This window comes from Hypomesus nipponensis, chromosome 7 (genome assembly GCF_054491055.1).
Source record: "Hypomesus nipponensis isolate SF chromosome 7, ASM5449105v1, whole genome shotgun sequence".
Taxonomy (NCBI): Eukaryota; Metazoa; Chordata; class Actinopteri; order Osmeriformes; family Osmeridae; genus Hypomesus; species Hypomesus nipponensis.
The window spans coordinates 9182501-9198529 of NC_140367.1; the positions used below are offsets into that span (position 1 = coordinate 9182501).

The 16029-nt window shown below is 51.8% G+C and overlaps 1 protein-coding gene across 3 annotated transcripts in view; it reads left to right on the forward strand.

The window, feature by feature from the left end:
• Window positions 1-11960, forward strand: part of ahcyl2b (adenosylhomocysteinase like 2b) — a 26383-nt gene extending 14423 nt beyond the window's left edge. The window contains exons 2-17 of one of the 3 annotated variants that reach the window (XM_084701361.1): window positions 3649-3757; window positions 4564-4707; window positions 5555-5655; window positions 5911-6013; window positions 6245-6339; window positions 6525-6631; window positions 6997-7113; window positions 7204-7267; window positions 7400-7488; window positions 7694-7764; window positions 7995-8089; window positions 8688-8786; window positions 9254-9322; window positions 9596-9674; window positions 10792-10912; window positions 11825-11960. In XM_084701361.1, coding sequence (XP_084557487.1) covers window positions 3649-3757; window positions 4564-4707; window positions 5555-5655; window positions 5911-6013; window positions 6245-6339; window positions 6525-6631; window positions 6997-7113; window positions 7204-7267; window positions 7400-7488; window positions 7694-7764; window positions 7995-8089; window positions 8688-8786; window positions 9254-9322; window positions 9596-9674; window positions 10792-10912; window positions 11825-11831 — 1470 coding nt within the window. In that variant the 3' untranslated portion in view covers window positions 11832-11960. The remainder of the gene's footprint in view (window positions 1-3648; window positions 3758-4563; window positions 4708-5554; window positions 5656-5910; window positions 6014-6244; window positions 6340-6524; window positions 6632-6996; window positions 7114-7203; window positions 7268-7399; window positions 7489-7693; window positions 7765-7994; window positions 8090-8687; window positions 8787-9253; window positions 9323-9595; window positions 9675-10791; window positions 10913-11824) is intronic. The other 2 variants (XM_084701362.1, XR_014762437.1) reach the window with 2 other exon arrangements.
• The last annotated feature ends 4069 nt before the right edge of the window (window positions 11961-16029 follow it).

Here is a 16029-nt window from a genome sequence, read left to right on the forward strand (position 1 = left end):
CAGGGTTTCTGGTCACATGACCCCCTCCATGGTGGCCAGCAACTCTCAGCAGGTCACACACACACTCACACACACACACTCACACACACACACACACACACACACACAGAGTTTAGAAACCCCATGGCGGCTTGCATGTCAGCAGGTGACGTGCTGCTCCAGAACAGCAAACCAGAGCAGCTTACCCTGCTCTCGAACTCTGAGGCCGGCGCTGAATAACACGGAACGTTCCGGACTCTCATGACCATCATAACACTGACCCGGGAGTGGGACAACACTTTTGATGGTGTTGAGAGGGCTCTGTTACCAGGAACCATCTCATGGCTTCATCTCGTTTTCTGTCTCTCTCTCTTTCTCTCTGCCCCCGTCTCTCTCTCTCTCCCCCTCTCTCTATGTATCCCTCTCCTCCTATATCTCTCTCCCTCTCAGCCTGTCGCTCATCTCTCCTCCAGCTTGCAGGGCCACACAGGGCCTGTCACGCCACGTGCTGCTACTCTGCCACCTGCTGGCTGAGTCGCGCCACTGCGCGTGGCCGGCGCTGGGGCTGTGGGCTCTAATCGGCCCCTGGCAGCCGGCCCAGTTTCCCATCCTCTCTCTGCCTGGGCTCGCCCTGCTAAAAGTGGCACCACTGGGTCAGGGTTTTGGACCGTTGGGTGTGCAGGGCATGACTGGTTGGCACCGGTCTGGTTTCGCGCACACACACACGCGCGCTCGTGCGCACACACAGTCGACAATGCGCTGTGTTCAGCAGTGTTGAATTTGCATCCATTATTTACATCTCATTAGTCTCCCAATCACTGAGCATCCATTATGTATATACTGGTGCTGCAGCTAGGTTAACACACACACACACGTCTTGAAACAGAGGGAGACGAGACAAAGAGAAACTGGGAGAACGAAAGAGAGAGAGAGTAGATGCTTTCAGTCTATCTGTAATGGAGATTAAGATAAGGATTCATGTGTGTGGAATGAGGCCCCGTCCAGAGCCTGCTGTGCTCTCTCTCTCTCTCTCTCTCTCTCTCTGTCTCTCTCTCTCTCTGTCTCTGTCTCTGTCTCTCTCTCTGTCTCTCTCTCTGTCTCTCTCTCCCTGTCTCTGTCTCTTTCCCCCTCTCTCTCTCTCCCTCCCTCACCCTCACCTCCTCTGTGTTGGGATCAGGAGTCGTCTCCTCTCTGCCTTGCAGTGGTGCCGTCCCACTGGTGACTGGCTGCTGCAAGGGGCCTGGTTCTGATGCTGCTGGCACTGGACTCTGGGACAGCCTGTCACTGCTCTCTCTTACACAACACATCATCTCTCTCTGTGTCTCCCTCCCTCTTTGTCGCTCACACATTCCTTCTCTCCCACTCTTTCCTCTATGCGTTCCTCGCCTCTTCTTTTTCTGTTCTATCTCTCTCACCCTCCATCCCTTTCCCCTGTCCTCTCACTGCTTCTTCATCTCTCTCTCTCTCTCTCTCTCTCTCTCTCTCTCTCTCTCTCTCCTCTCTCCTCTCTCCTCTCTCTCATCCAGTCAGGCTACAAATGAATGAGTGGAACCTGTGTTAGGCTAGGCTCTCAGAATCCTCAGAGACAGAGAGTCAGACAGAGAGACAGAGAGACAGAGAGAGCTAGTTGAAGGGAAGGCTCTGGAGTGGTGTCCATTCAAGCATGAATCCATTCATATCCATCCAGCAGCAGTGTGCTCTCAGTGTGGACTGTTAGAAGCACTATGGGATTATTCAATCGAGCCACACGCTTCATTCATGCATCCACAGGCTTGGCCTCTGCACGGCCATGGAGCTACAGAGACACAAGACTGATCCTTGACCACTTGATCCTCATAAACCAGCCATCTCGTCTTAACCACTGCCTCCTCTTCCTCCTCCTTTTCCTCCTCCTCTCTCCTAATTGAAGCAGGCTTGTTCTCGTTGCTCTGATTGCACCAGATCCATGATTAAGACAGAGGATTACGGGAATTTACTGACCTCTACTGCATGACCTCTCCAAGCAGCCCCGTAACTGTGTGTGTGTGTGTGTGTGTGTGTGTCTGCCAACATGGCAAAGTGTTCGGAAAACATGAGTAAGGTCAGATGTCCTTGCGACACACACACAGACACAGAAGCTCTTTGGCCCTCATTGACCCATCTGTTTAGTTTGATTGAGCAGATGAGATTTGCTGTGAAGGATCCACTGCAACAGGAGCCAGCCTTTATGTGACCCAGACACGTTGATTACAGCCTGGTGTTTCCTAGTTCACCTCCCCATCAACCTCCTGTCCTGTCCCCCAGTCGTAGAACTCACCAACAGCTGGGCTGAGGACTCATGGCGTATCGGCGTCCTAAACTCGCCTCAATCACTCCACTTTATTTTAAACGTAGGCTTTTGCTCATTAGGCAACTTTGTGTCTCTAAGGTGTCTTTCACTACATGGGTTTCAAAATGCTGTTACTAATACTATTAGTTGAAGTCGAGAACCGTTTGCCTTGTGGTTTTCGGTGATGACTGGAGCCTCGCTGATGTCGAGGCTGAGCTCTGTAGAAGTGGGGGGTTGTCCTGCTGGACTCTACCCCAGCCCCCGGGGCTCAGTTTTGGGGTCATTCTGGGCCTGACCACCTGACCAGTGGACCAGGACTGGCAGTAAAGCTGCCCCCACAAACACCACGGTAACAATTAACAAGCAAGAGGACCGAGGGAGAGGGAGAGGGGGGGGCTGGGGGAGAGAAAGTGAGAGGAGAAATGACACAATAAACCAAACAATTCAGCATTGTGTCCAAAGCGCCTTTCTGCCAGTTAGGGCTGGATCAGAGTACAACACAGAAAGAGAGAGAGAGAGAGAGAGGTGGTATAAATGGATCTAGACCTGATATGAGCTCCCCCTCACCCAAACAGAACTGCTCTCTCACATCTCACACACTGCAACCTAGTCCACCTTCACAGTTACACCCACACACACTCTCTCTCACACACACACTCGCTCACTGCGACCGGGGTCATGTTGAAGAAAAAGAGTGATGTTGAGAGCGGTGAACACAGGGTGAAGAAGGTAAGAGAGAGAGAGAGAGAGATGCGAGAGGAGGAAGGATGCCTGACCGTTCAGTCTCCGACGTGAGAGAACTCGGAACCTCCAAGCTATCCTTGTGATTGACTCTGTCTCTCCCTTCCTTCCTTCTCTCCTCTCCCTTCCTCTCCCTCCTCTCCCCTCCCTTCTCTCTCTCTCTCTCTCTCTCTCTCTCTCTCTCTCTGTCGTGTGTGAATAAGACTGAAAGACTGCAGTCAGCAGCATGACCCCATACTGGACGTGACTCAGTCCGTCTGGTTTTGTTTGTGCACACGCTCCTAGCAGTGTGTCATGGATTCCGATGTATGGGCGTTATATAAGTATTAAACAACCCGCTCTGGCTGTGAGACTTCAACTGGGTGTTATTCTTTTTTATTTATTTATTTATCAGGACTCTTTGTTACCGCTATGTCCTTGTACTGTTGTGTTTTATAGCACTACAGTAATAAGTCACATATCAGTGCATGCTCCATAAAATCTCTGTGCGTGAGGTGCCTTCGGTGTGTGGACGCAAGGGCCCAGTTGTGGGGCCTGAACCCTCCATTATTCTGGATGGGTAGTGGGGTGTGCGTGTTCAGCCCTATGTGACCCTGCCCCCCCCTCCCTTCCCCCCGCAGATCCAGTTTGCAGACCAGAAGCAGGAGTTCAACAAACGTCCCACCAAGATCGGCCGTCGCTCCTTGTCCCGCTCCATCTCCCAGTCCTCCACAGACAGCTACAGCTCAGGTACGGAACACACACACCACACACGCGCACACGCACACTCGCACTCCCCAGTTTTAGTATCGGCACACACACAATAGTGGTCTTTGCTCTGGTGATGAAACTGTTAGGGAGGGATGCCAGCTGGAAGGCACATGCTGCAGGGATGAAGGGGCACTGATACAGAGTTTCCTTCCACACGCACACACACGCACACGCACACGCACACACACGCACGCACTGTCCTTGTGAAGTTTGAGCTGAGCCAGGTTGTCGGCAGTCAGGCCAGTGTAAGAGGATTAAGACAGAGGTCTCTGAGAGAGAGGAGAGAGACTGGTTCACACTGAGCCACAGTGTGCTGAAGGAGGACAAGTTCTCTCTCTCTCTCTCTCTCTCTCACTGTCTCACTGTGTCTCTCTCACTGTCTCACTGTGTCTCTCTCTCTCTCACTGTCTCACTGTGTCTCTCTCTCTCTCTCTCTCTCTCTCTCACTGTCTCACTGTGTCTCTCTCTCTCACTGTCTCTCTCTCTCTCTCTCTCTTTCTCACTGTCTCACTGTGTCTCTCTCTCTCTCTCACTGTCTCACTGTCTCTCTCTTACTTTCTCAGCCTCATCACATTGACACTAAAGTCTCTCTCTTCTTCACCTCTGATTACCCTGATGATTCCCACAGCTGTAACACCCCCCCCCCCCTCCCTATCTCTCCCTCACTTCTGATTCAGTGTTGAATGTGTGGAGTGGACTAGATGTGTTTAAGAATGTCTGTGTGTGTTGATTGCGTGTGTGTGTACATCCCGTGTTTTGAAGCCCCGGGCTGCCCTGTGTTGCAGCTGCCTCCTACACAGACAGCTCCGATGACGAGACCTCTCCCAGGGACAAGCAGCAGAAGAACTCCAAGGGCAACGGAGACTTCTGCATCAAGAACATCAAGCAGGCCGACTTTGGACGCAGGGAGATCGAGATTGCCGAGCAGGGTAACGTGGGGGGGGGGACACACACGTGTGCGTGTGCGTGTCAGGCTCAAATACAGGCTCCTCCCGGGTGCCCATATGTCCCCCGCCCAGGCTTTGGAGTGAACAGCAGGCTGCTGCCCCCTCCCCCCCCCCCCTCTTTATACCTAATCAAGTGTACCCTGATTAGACACGATGGGGGCTGTCCTCAGCTGAACCCAGGCCTGTCACCACGAGCCACTCACACTGTCCTCACTCACACGGGTGACCTGGCTGAACCACTGACTGTACACAGACGGACGGCATGACGGCTCCTCTAAAGTGAAGCCCGAAACATCTCCATCGCCCCCGTGTGGCCGGCTGCAGTATAGGTCACAAGTCCCGCCCCCTCCATGTTAGCGGATGGTACACGAGCCCAGAGTGCACACTTCAATATTCTTTTTTTTTTTCTTCCCATAAATGGTTTCGGTCGTTTTAAGTTGTTCTAATCACGCTGATGTCCGTTGAAGTGCACATTTTTTCTGACCAGTGTGTTTTGAATTGGTTATTCATTGGATGATATAAAAAGGGCTTAATGTGTGGTCTGGATTGGGGCAGGCGAGTGTATGGGCGGGACCCCCATACCGCGGCTCCACCACCCAATCACGACTGCGCAGACTCCAGATGACATCCCTAGCCCAAGATGGCCGCACACGTATCCAGGATACTGTGGCTTCATTCCTGTACAGTTGGAGGGAGCAGAGACTCTTGGTCCATTCTGTTTATAGCCGATGGGCTGAACACACTGCTGAGATTAAGCACAGTGATGATCTATTTACTGACGAAGAGGGGTTCCTACAGTCTCTCAATGGTGTGTGTGTCGTCCCTGTAGAGATGCCAGCCCTGATGGCTCTGAGGAAGAGAGCCCAGGGAGAGAAGCCCCTGGCTGGAGCCAAAGTGGTGGGATGCACCCACATCACCGCCCAGACCGCCGTGAGTACACACACACACTCACCCACACCCACACACACACCTCGCAGACAGCTGTAATAGCACATGCGTTCATAGTTTATGAACACAGCACACACAACACTGGCATATGTTCACACACAGACACAGACTCAACACAGACTTCACTGGCCCAGACCACAGCAAGTATACACACTCAAAGCTTCTTTTAGTTGATATTCTTGGGGGTCCCGCCTGACGTGTGTGTGTGTGTGTGTGCGTGTGTGTGTGTGTGTGTAGGTGCTGATGGAGACCCTGTCTGCCCTGGGGGCCCAGTGCAGGTGGGCTGCCTGCAACATCTACTCCACCCAGAATGAGGTGGCAGCTGCTCTGGCAGAGGGAGGTGAGGGACCCGTGTGTGTGTGTGTGTGTGTGGTTTTCTCTCATAAATCCTCACCCTCTTGGGTGGTCCCCATCCACCTCCTCTCAACCACCTACTTACCCACTTTTAATCTCTCTCTCTCTCTCTCTCTCTCTCTCTCTGTCTCTCTCTGTCTCTCTCTGTCTCTCTCTGTCTCTCTCTCTCTCTCTCCCTCTCTCTCTCTGTGTCTGTCTGTCTGTCTGTCTTTCCCAGGTTTCTCTGTGTTTGCCTGGAAGGGCGAGTCTGAGGACGATTTCTGGTGGTGCATCGACCGCTGTGTCAACTTGGAGGGCTGGCAGCCCAACATGGTGCGTCCCCCAACAGTCACTCATCTGACCTCCCTCCGACCCCACCCCCATCAGCCCAGCCCTGTAGCATTGGCCGCTAGTGTTGTAGTGTGACCCAGGTGGGGTCTCGGTGAGGTGGACAGATGCCCAGGGAGGAGAGGGGCTGTGGGGCTCTGGTCTCACAGTGTCCGTGTGTCCTGCTGCAGATCCTGGACGATGGGGGAGACCTCACTCACTGGATCTACAAGAAATACCCCAACATGTTCAAGAAGATCAAGGGCATCGTCGAGGAGAGCGTCACTGGCGTCCACAGGTGGGTCACTAACACACACACACACACACACACACACACACACACACACACACACTCTCACACACACACACACACACACAGTATGTTAGATGGCAGGCTGTCCTCTCCCTGTTTGCCTCCATGAGCTGACATGGTCATGTTGCCATCTAGTGGCCTACCATGGAAACTGCAGGATTGTTGTATAATAATTCCTTGAGGATTTAGGTTGGTGTTATGTTGTGCTGATCTTGGGGCATCTGTGAAATGAATTGTAGAAAGGGCTACACAAGTAAAAATTGATTTGATGGCATAATTTGTCATGTTTGAAATAAGGAAGTCAGCATGCCTAACAGTGTGCGTGTGTTTGTCTGTGTGTGTGTCTGCAGGTTGTACCAGTTGTCCAAGGCGGGCAAGCTGTGTGTTCCTGCCATGAATGTCAATGACTCTGTGACCAAGCAGAAGTTTGACAACCTGTACTGCTGCAGAGAGTCCATCCTGGATGGGTAAGAGTCCACACACACACACACACATAACAGGCCACTGTTCCTTGTACACTAAGTGATTGTCGACTCCCCCCCCCCCCCCCCCCCCAGACTGAAGAGGACCACTGATGTGATGTTCGGGGGGAAGCAGGTGGTTGTGTGTGGTTATGGAGAGGTGAGGCCCAGTCACAGTCTCTACTGTCCTACTGGCCCAGTACCAGGGGTAACCTGCAGGGGGCACTGTTCACAAACTAATTACATAGCTATAACCATGCAGGTGCTGAACAGTGTGTTTGTCCTTCCCCAGGTGGGAAAGGGCTGCTGTGCTGCACTTAAAGCCATGGGCTCCATCGTCTATGTCACCGAGATCGACCCCATATGTGCCCTGCAGGCCTGGTGAGTCAGCCAATCAGAACCCAGACAGCCATTCTGCCAGCCAACGGGCAGCCGGATGCTGACCCTGTCAGCCAATGAAACAGCAGGGACTCGAGAGGTGTTTCCTCTGCGTTAGTTTGTCATCATGGACAACCGGTATAGAAAAGTGTGTCTTGTAAGTGCAGTGCAACATTCCTGAGGGTGTGTTTTTCCTGCCCATACACAGTATGGATGGCTTCAGACTGGTGAAGCTGAATGAGGTCATCAGACAAGTGGACATTGTCATCACCTGCACAGGTAAGGCACCCACACACACACACACACACACACACAAACTTAGTGGAGGAGAGTGGAGAGAGCACGTTCATCTCTAGTTCATTACCCTCCTCCATCTGCTGGGCTACTGGGGGGAATGCTAATTGAAAGTGAAGGATCGACGGCCTTAATCACCGGTGTGGAGCCTACGTGCCCCCACACACACACACACACACACACACACACACACGTTCCCCGTCTGTGTGCTCCAGGCAACAAGAACGTGGTGGTGAGGGAGTACCTGGACCGCATGAAGAACGGCTGCATCGTCTGCAATATGGGACACTCCAACACCGAGATTGACGTGGTGAGTCGCCGCCCTCAGACGCCCTGCTGACATCACCTGTGTGTGTGTGTGTGTGTGTGTGAGAGAGAGGGGGGGGGAGAGGGAGAGAGAGAGGGAGAGAGGGAGAGGGGGAGAGAGAGAGGGAGAGGGGGAGGGGGAGGGAGAAGGAGAGAGAGAGAGAGGGAGAGAGAGAGGGAGAGGGGGAGGGGGAGGGAGAAGGAGAGAGAGAGAGAGGGAGAGAGGGGGAGAGAGGGGGAGAGGGAGGGAGAGAGAGGGAGAGAGAGGGAGAGGGAGAGAGAGGGAGAGAGGGTGGGGGAGGGGGAGGGGGGAGGGAGGGGTTGAGGGAGAGGGAGAGGGAGAGAGGGAGAGAGGGAGGGAGGGAGGGAGGGAGGGAGGGAGGGAGGGAGGGAGGGAGGGAGGGAGGGAGGGAGGGAGGGAGGGAGGGAGGGAGGGAGGGAGGGAGGGAGGGAGGGAGGGAGGGAGGGAGGGAGGGAGGGAGGATGACACTAGGTGGCTGTGTATACACTGAAGTGATGTGACCGGCTGTGGCTGGTACTCCAGCTGTTTGACTCCCTGTCGTGCTGTCACACTGACTCTGTTGTGCGTGTGTGTGTTCCAGGCCAGCCTGAGGACCCCAGAGTTGACCTGGGAGAGGGTGAGGTCACAGGTGGACCACGTCATCTGGCCCGACGGCAAGAGGATAGTCCTGCTGGCAGAGGTATGAATACACACAGCTCTCTCTCCCACTTCCCATGTTCACACACATACACACACAATAAGAATGATTGTTGACTGTCCTGCGTCAACTTGAGAGGAGTATCAGAGAGCTCTCTCTTCCTCATGTCATCTCTGGACTCTGTATGCTGGCTGTATGGGCTATAAACAGGAACGGTGTGTGTGTGTGTGTGTGTGTGTGTGTGTGTGTGTGTGTGTGTGTGTGTGTGTGTGTGTGTGTGTGTGTGAAGAGAGGAAGTGGGAGACCTCCAGACAGTACTAACTGGACCATCTATTGACACACCTGATTGGGAACTGAAAGCAGAGCTCCTCAGGGCCACAGGCCGTTTTGTTCTAGAACATTCTAGCTTGCTTCTGCCTCGCGATCCGTCTGCTGTTCTTTACTTGTTTGTTTTATAATTTTTCCTCTCTCTCCGTCCCCCTCTCTCCCTTCCTATTTCTCTCTCTCAGGGGCGTCTGCTGAACCTTAGCTGTTCTACAGTGCCCACCTTTGTGCTGTCCATCACCGCCACCACTCAGGTACGTGCGTATGTGTGTGTGTGTTAGTGTGTTAGTTTGTGTGTGTGTGTGTGTGTGGTAGTGTTAGTGTGTGGTAGTGTTAGTGTGTGTGTGTGTGTGGTAGTGTTAGTGTGTGTGTTAGTGTGTGTGTGTGTGTGTGGTAGTGTGTAACCGTAGCTCCACTCGGCAGTGGCTCTGTTCCCAGGCAGTACTCGTGGTGACAGAAACCCCCCCTGTTGGTCATAGTTCCGGTTCCTAAGGTGTGTGTGTGTGTGTGTGTGTGTGTTTCGTCAGGCCCTGGCTCTGATAGAGCTATACAACGCTCCAGAGGGGCGCTACAAGCAGGACGTCTACCTACTTCCCAAGAAGATGGGTAAGACCCCTCCCCCCCCCCCCTTTCTGTCCTCAGCTCTCATTCCCCTCCCATCGTTCCCTCCATCGTCTCCGTCGTGACTTCTCGACTCTCCCTCCTGCTCTCTGCCAGTCCTCACCAGGACTAGCTCCGCCCTGGCAGGCGGCGCCTGTGCTGCTGACCATGCTGACCTCTGACCTCCTCTAGGGAACAGGCGGACCGGGAGCTGGAGGAGCAGAGTTCTATAGATAGGTAGTGAAGTGAGACGGAGAGGGAGAGAGCAGGTGTGAGCATTCCAGGGTTTTCTGCGCTCAGAGCGTTAAGCGTCTTTCTATTGACGTTAACAGCTGCAGCCTCCCCAGACACAGCGAATCATGCACAGTTGAGCGCATTGTGTGTGTTTGTGTGGTGTGTATGCGTGCGTGTGTGTGTGCGCCAAGTCTACAACAGAGTCGGAGAGTAGCCAGAGCGCAGCTTGCCATCAATCCAGAAATGCGCCCTTCTCTTGCCTCCTCTCTTCTCCTATCTCCTCCTCACGTCTTCTCCCTCTTCTCCTCTCCTGCTCTCTTTTCCTCTCCTCCTTTCTCCTCCTGTCTTCTCCTCTCTGGGGTTGAGATGGAGGCTGACAGAGGGTCTGAATGTAGGTCACCCTGTCACAGGCTGCTGCTTACTGCACCATCGCAGAGCCAGAGACGGAGAGAGAAAGAGAGCGAAAGAGAAAGCGAGATTAGAGCCTTATAACAGCCTTATAGCAGTCAGCGAAACATATGAATAATAAACCATGCACTAGTCAGCTTCTCTGCAAGAGCTGGTCCCTACCTCCTCCCTGGTCAGTGTTCTTGTCTAGCAGGACTGGTATCTCTCTGTTTCCTCCCTGGTCAGTAGTTTGTCTAGCAGGACTGGTATTTCTCTGTTTCCTCCCTGGTCAGTAGTTTGTCTAGCAGGACTGGTATTTCTCTGTTTCCTCCCTGGTCAGTAGTTTGTCTAGCAGGACTGGGTCCTGGACCATGACAGCAGAGCAGGATCAATTACTCACAACGTGGTGGTGGTATTTGATGACCACGCATCAGGTAACCTAACCCCGGCTTTGCTCCCTCCCCCCCCCCCCCCCCCGTCCTCTCTCTCCTGCCCGTGACAGACGAGTACGTGGCCAGCCTCCACCTCCCCACGTTCGACGCCCACCTGACGGAGCTCAGCGACGAGCAGGCCAAGTATCTGGGCCTCAACAAGAACGGGCCCTTCAAGCCCAACTACTACAGGTGCCGACAACACATCACGCCCAGCACCTTCACCTGCTCACCCCACACAGCACGCCCAGCACCTACACCTGCTCACCCCACACAGCACGTCCAGCACCTTCACCTGCTCACCCCACACAGCACGCCCAGCACCTTCACCTGCTCACCCCACACAGCACGCCCAGCACCTTCACCTGCTCACCCCACACAGCACGCCCAGCACCTTCACCTGCTCACCCCACACAGCACGCCCAGCACCTTCACCTGCTCACCCCACACAGCACACCCAGCACCTTCACCTGCTCACCCCACACAGCACGCCCAGCACCTTCACCTGCTCACCCCACACAGCACGCCCAGCACCTTCACCTGCTCACCCCACACAGCACGCCCAGCACCTTCACCTGCTCACCCCACACAGCACGCCCAGCACCTTCACCTGCTCACCCCACACAGCACACCCAGCACCTTCACCTGCTCACCCCACACAGCACGCCCAGCACCTTCACCTGCTCACCCCACACAGCACGCCCAGCACCTTCACCTGCTCACCCCACACAGCACGCCCAGCACCTTCACCTGCTCACCCCACACAGCACGCCCAGCACCTTCACCTGCTCACCCCACACAGCACCGCCTCAGCTAGAGAGGGGGCTGTCACACACACTTGCATACTTGATCACAGTCACACACACGTCATCTCACTCACACACACACACACACACACACACACACTCTTTGACACTTAACTCACAGTTGAATGGACAATAGCAGGGCTTGTCGTGTCGAACAATTTTTCTCAGAGTGAAAAGACTGTGGTTTGACACTGACAGAGACATCCATAGTGTCAGTATGTAATGTCTACCTTTCTCCAGGCTCCACAGCTTCCACTGTAACACCCTGTTCTCACCCTCTGGCCGTCTCTTCCTCCAGGTATTAAAGGTTGAGTCGAGGTGGAAATACAGAAGGAACCAATACTCCATGAACCGCACAGATCCATCGACAAAGAGGGGGGGAAGGAGGAAGAAGAAGAAGAGTGTGGGGGGGAGGAGGATGGGAAGGGTTGCGCACCTGCTTTTAACCTGGGGGCTCTGGTCTAGCGAATCAGAGCCCAGGGGGGGGCGTGTCTTTCTCTGCGCTTTTGGCAGTGTTTATTTATTGACGCTAGAATACCGTAACTCTTACCTTGTTGAGCTACTCCAGCTATTAGCCAGGGACCTAGCTAAACAGCATGACATCATCATCATCCTTGTCTCTTCTCTCTTTAGCTACGTTGTGTGTCAAGTCAGTAAGTCGTCACATGTCCCCCCCCCCCCCTCTTCTTCCACTACAACCGTTTTATTGTAGTTTATTAACTGAGATGAAATTATTGACGGGGCGGGGGGGAAAATAACAAGAAAAGAGTAAGAATGAAAGAAGAGAAAAACAGCAAAAAGGTTTCAGATTGTGTGTGAACATGGTCTCTACTGATGTAGTGACGGGCGCGCTCCCGTCTCCTTTTTCTACTCCTGGGTTTGTTTCTTTACGCTTTTGTTTTCTTTGCGATGTTGGGGTCGTTGTCGTCGTCGTAGTAGTAGGGTGGGTGGGGTCACCGGGTCCAATCATATCTGTCTTTTATTTGATCGTTTCATTCATTCTGACCTATAACTCTTTTTTGGGGGTCTGTTTTTAAGTATTTTTTTTAAATGCGTTTTCTTTCTATGCCCTTGATTTCAAGTGTGACAGTTTGTCTCTAATAGAACTGGATAGTGACTGGTGCAAGAGTGGGGTCCTATTCTCTGATTGGATAGGACCTCTTTCGTTCACCTGTCACTCAAACACAGTGGCACCATCTCAGCGTCAGTTGAAGTCTCAGCTTCTATGGATGGTGTTCCAGAACCACTCAGCTAGCACGCTGAACTTTGGGAAATCAGTGATTATTCAGCCATTCTTTTTTTTTTTTTTTTCTCTCTCTTAAATATAATGAAAGATCCACTTCGCAGTGGGTTGCTGGGAGCAATGGGGTACTCAAATGATCCTGCATATCTTTCGTTTTAAAACATAAAAAAAATATGAAGAATCTTTTTGTGGCGTTTATTCAGCTAGCCTATTGATCCTACCTTGTGGAACACCCCCTCCCAGCTGCTAATTACATGATGCCAGTGTTGACGTTTATGACAAGTATTCTCCCAGAGACGCTCCATGATGTTGACAGTTACGGTTGGGTTTGGTTTATTTGATCAAGCAGCAAACTGTACCATAAGCATGGCAGGACATAAACTCATAACAAGGGGTATATATTTAGATATTTATATTATAGATAAGATTTTTCTATCTTTTTTTCCCTCCATCTAATATCTTACCTTTGAAAAAGAAATCAAAACAATATTATATGTCATTATTATAAAGATAAGCAATTAAATGTTCTATGATATGCTAAGTGTAATAAATGTACTGAAACCTTCATCTTGAATACTGTGACGCAGAGCCTATGTCAGAGAGATATACCAAATGTACAGCACAGACAGCCAAGTACCTGGCTCACGTTTCCCCAGACCTTAACAGTAATGTGCTGTGATGGTGATAAAATACGCAGTGCATACCTAGTACAGCCACAACTTATTGGTACACACACACACACACACACAGGGCCTTGGTTATTATCATTAGAGAGGTCAGAGTGGGCCTAAATGACTGGGGTTGAAGCATATTCTCGTTATTGATTGTGGACCGAAATGTCTAGTTTCACACCTAAAACTCATGTTTCCAATCTTTACTGTTGACATTGGGTCATCAAAAAGATGATGGAAGGGAATATTGACCTTAAAACTTTCCACAATCTGTGAAATGGTTGTGAATCATGGAGTTTGTTTTTTCCTCCAGTTTTTGTTCTGTGTAAGTGGGCCAAACTCAGCTGATTTGCAGTTGATATCCTCAATGGTCTGTTCCCTAGACAATGTGACAGTGTAAAAGTAAAACATGCAAAAAGTAACAGGAAAAAAAAGGAAGAAAAAAAAGATGACCGTTCTCAAATCTGTCTGCCAGTGTTCTGTCTGCCTTGCTCTGGTTCTACCTAAAGTCTCCGCCCACCACCCAGCTGGTAGGCACCAGATGAGTTAGGAGCCTTTGACTGGGCATGTGCACATGTCACCCTGTCCATACTGTCAATCTTAGTTCCTGTCCTAACAGTCAGTCCTAAACTACCATTTGTGCATTTACTTCCCCCAACTCAACCCCCATGGAAAGAGCTGTGTGGTCGGCCAGCCTGTCTGCGATCCTCTCGTCAATGCAGTTGGACTGTAGGGCATCATCCTTGCACTGTCATCTCATCTCCTAAAACAGGTTATGCTGAGCTGTCTTGCGTTGATCTGTTCTATTGGTGTTGCTGTGTCCGAGAGGTTTGGAATGTGTGTGTGTGTTTGTGTAAGAGAGAGAGAGGTGTGTGTATGTAAGAGAGTTGTGTGTGTGTGTGTTTGGGTCATGTGTAGGGCGTTGTGGTTGCTTTGATGCAGTTGTCTCAGGATCATAGCCTGTGGGCCGGGGGGTGGGGGTGGGGGGGCAGTTATGGGTCCCACGGCTACATCACAGGGGTGGGGGGAGGGGGGGAGGGGGGGCGACACCAGCATCTCGTATGGACGGCCAGTGAACTCAACAGTCTAGGAACTAAAGATCAGAGCCACTCCTGTATGTATTGTTGTAAAATCTCCTCGGTACAAAACGGCAACAATTCTCCAGATGTTTAACTTTAACTCTCAACAATGTTAAAATATTGCAAGTGATAATGGTAGATGAGCAATAAGAAACCTGTAATCTTCAAGAATAAAGATGAGAAAAAAAAATGTATGAAACTTTCTCCTGTGGTTTTTTTGCTATCCTTATTCACATTCATAGGAGAATCCGGGGTAGTCAATTAGATGCAGAACATTCCCTCAGCATAGCCATGTTCTTTTCATGCCTCTATTTTAGTGTATGCTTCCTTGTACACAGTGGAGCAGTAGTCATGTGGATATTACGAGTATGTGGTAACACTTGATGTTTGTTGTGGGACCAAGAGAGAGGGAGCAGGAAAGCAGCTGCTGATGTCTGTCACAAGCGTAGTGACCTCATCTGAGTGTGCACACACACGCACTCTCACACACGTATGTCCTGAGCCCCCCAGCGACCAGACCGGGTCAACATTTATGCTTATTCATACACAGAGGTGAGCAGCCTATTAGCCCTTGTTACATGTACCAACATCAATAGGGTCTGAATGTGTGGTGTACAAGATGTAGAACAATGGGGACTAAAATACAGAAAGCCTCGGTGATGCTTTGTGAGGTTTTCAGTATACATGAACAATTTCTCACATGTGGATTTTCTATGACAGCAGAAGAACAGATCAGAACATTGCTAGTGATTACCTCCCCTCAAAAGGCTCTTTGAAGTTCTAATTCAATGGGTTCGTTTCTGTTCTCACAAATCCAAGATTGCCCTTTGGTGACCCCTGATCCCAACCCCCTCACCCCCCCCCTCAGCACATGCTCTGCTCTCACACACAAGGACATGACCTCCTTACTGCCTTCATTAAACTGTACGCTCCAATCATATCGTGGTAAGTGCTTCTCTCAGTTGGGGGACTGTCTGTTGAGACTGGGTGGGGGCGCGGGTGGGGGTGCTGCATGGAAGAGACGTCTGGTGTGCAATAAGGGGGTCACGGTACGTTTGTGTGTGTCTGTGTGTATGTTATGAGGAAAAACGCACACAAAGGTACCCACATCCCCTGGCTGCTGGGCTCATGATCAATAATTCACTCTGTTCACTGTAGACGGACGATGGCGACTGTCTAGAACCCACCTCTTCTGATCAACCCTCCCCCTCCTCACTCCACTACCCTCCCCTCCTCACTCCACTACCCTCCCCTTCTCACTCCACCACCCTCCCCTCCTCACTCCACTACCCTCCCCTTCTCACTCCACCACCCTCTCCTCCTCACTCCACCACCCTCTCCCCTCCTCACTCCACTACCCTCCCCTCCTCACTCCACTACCCTCCCCTTCTCACTCCACCACCCTCCCCTCCTCACTCCACTACCCTCCCCTTCTCACTCCACCACCCTCTCCTCCTCACTCCACCACCCTCTCCCCTCCTCACTCCACTACCCTCCCTCTCCCCTCACT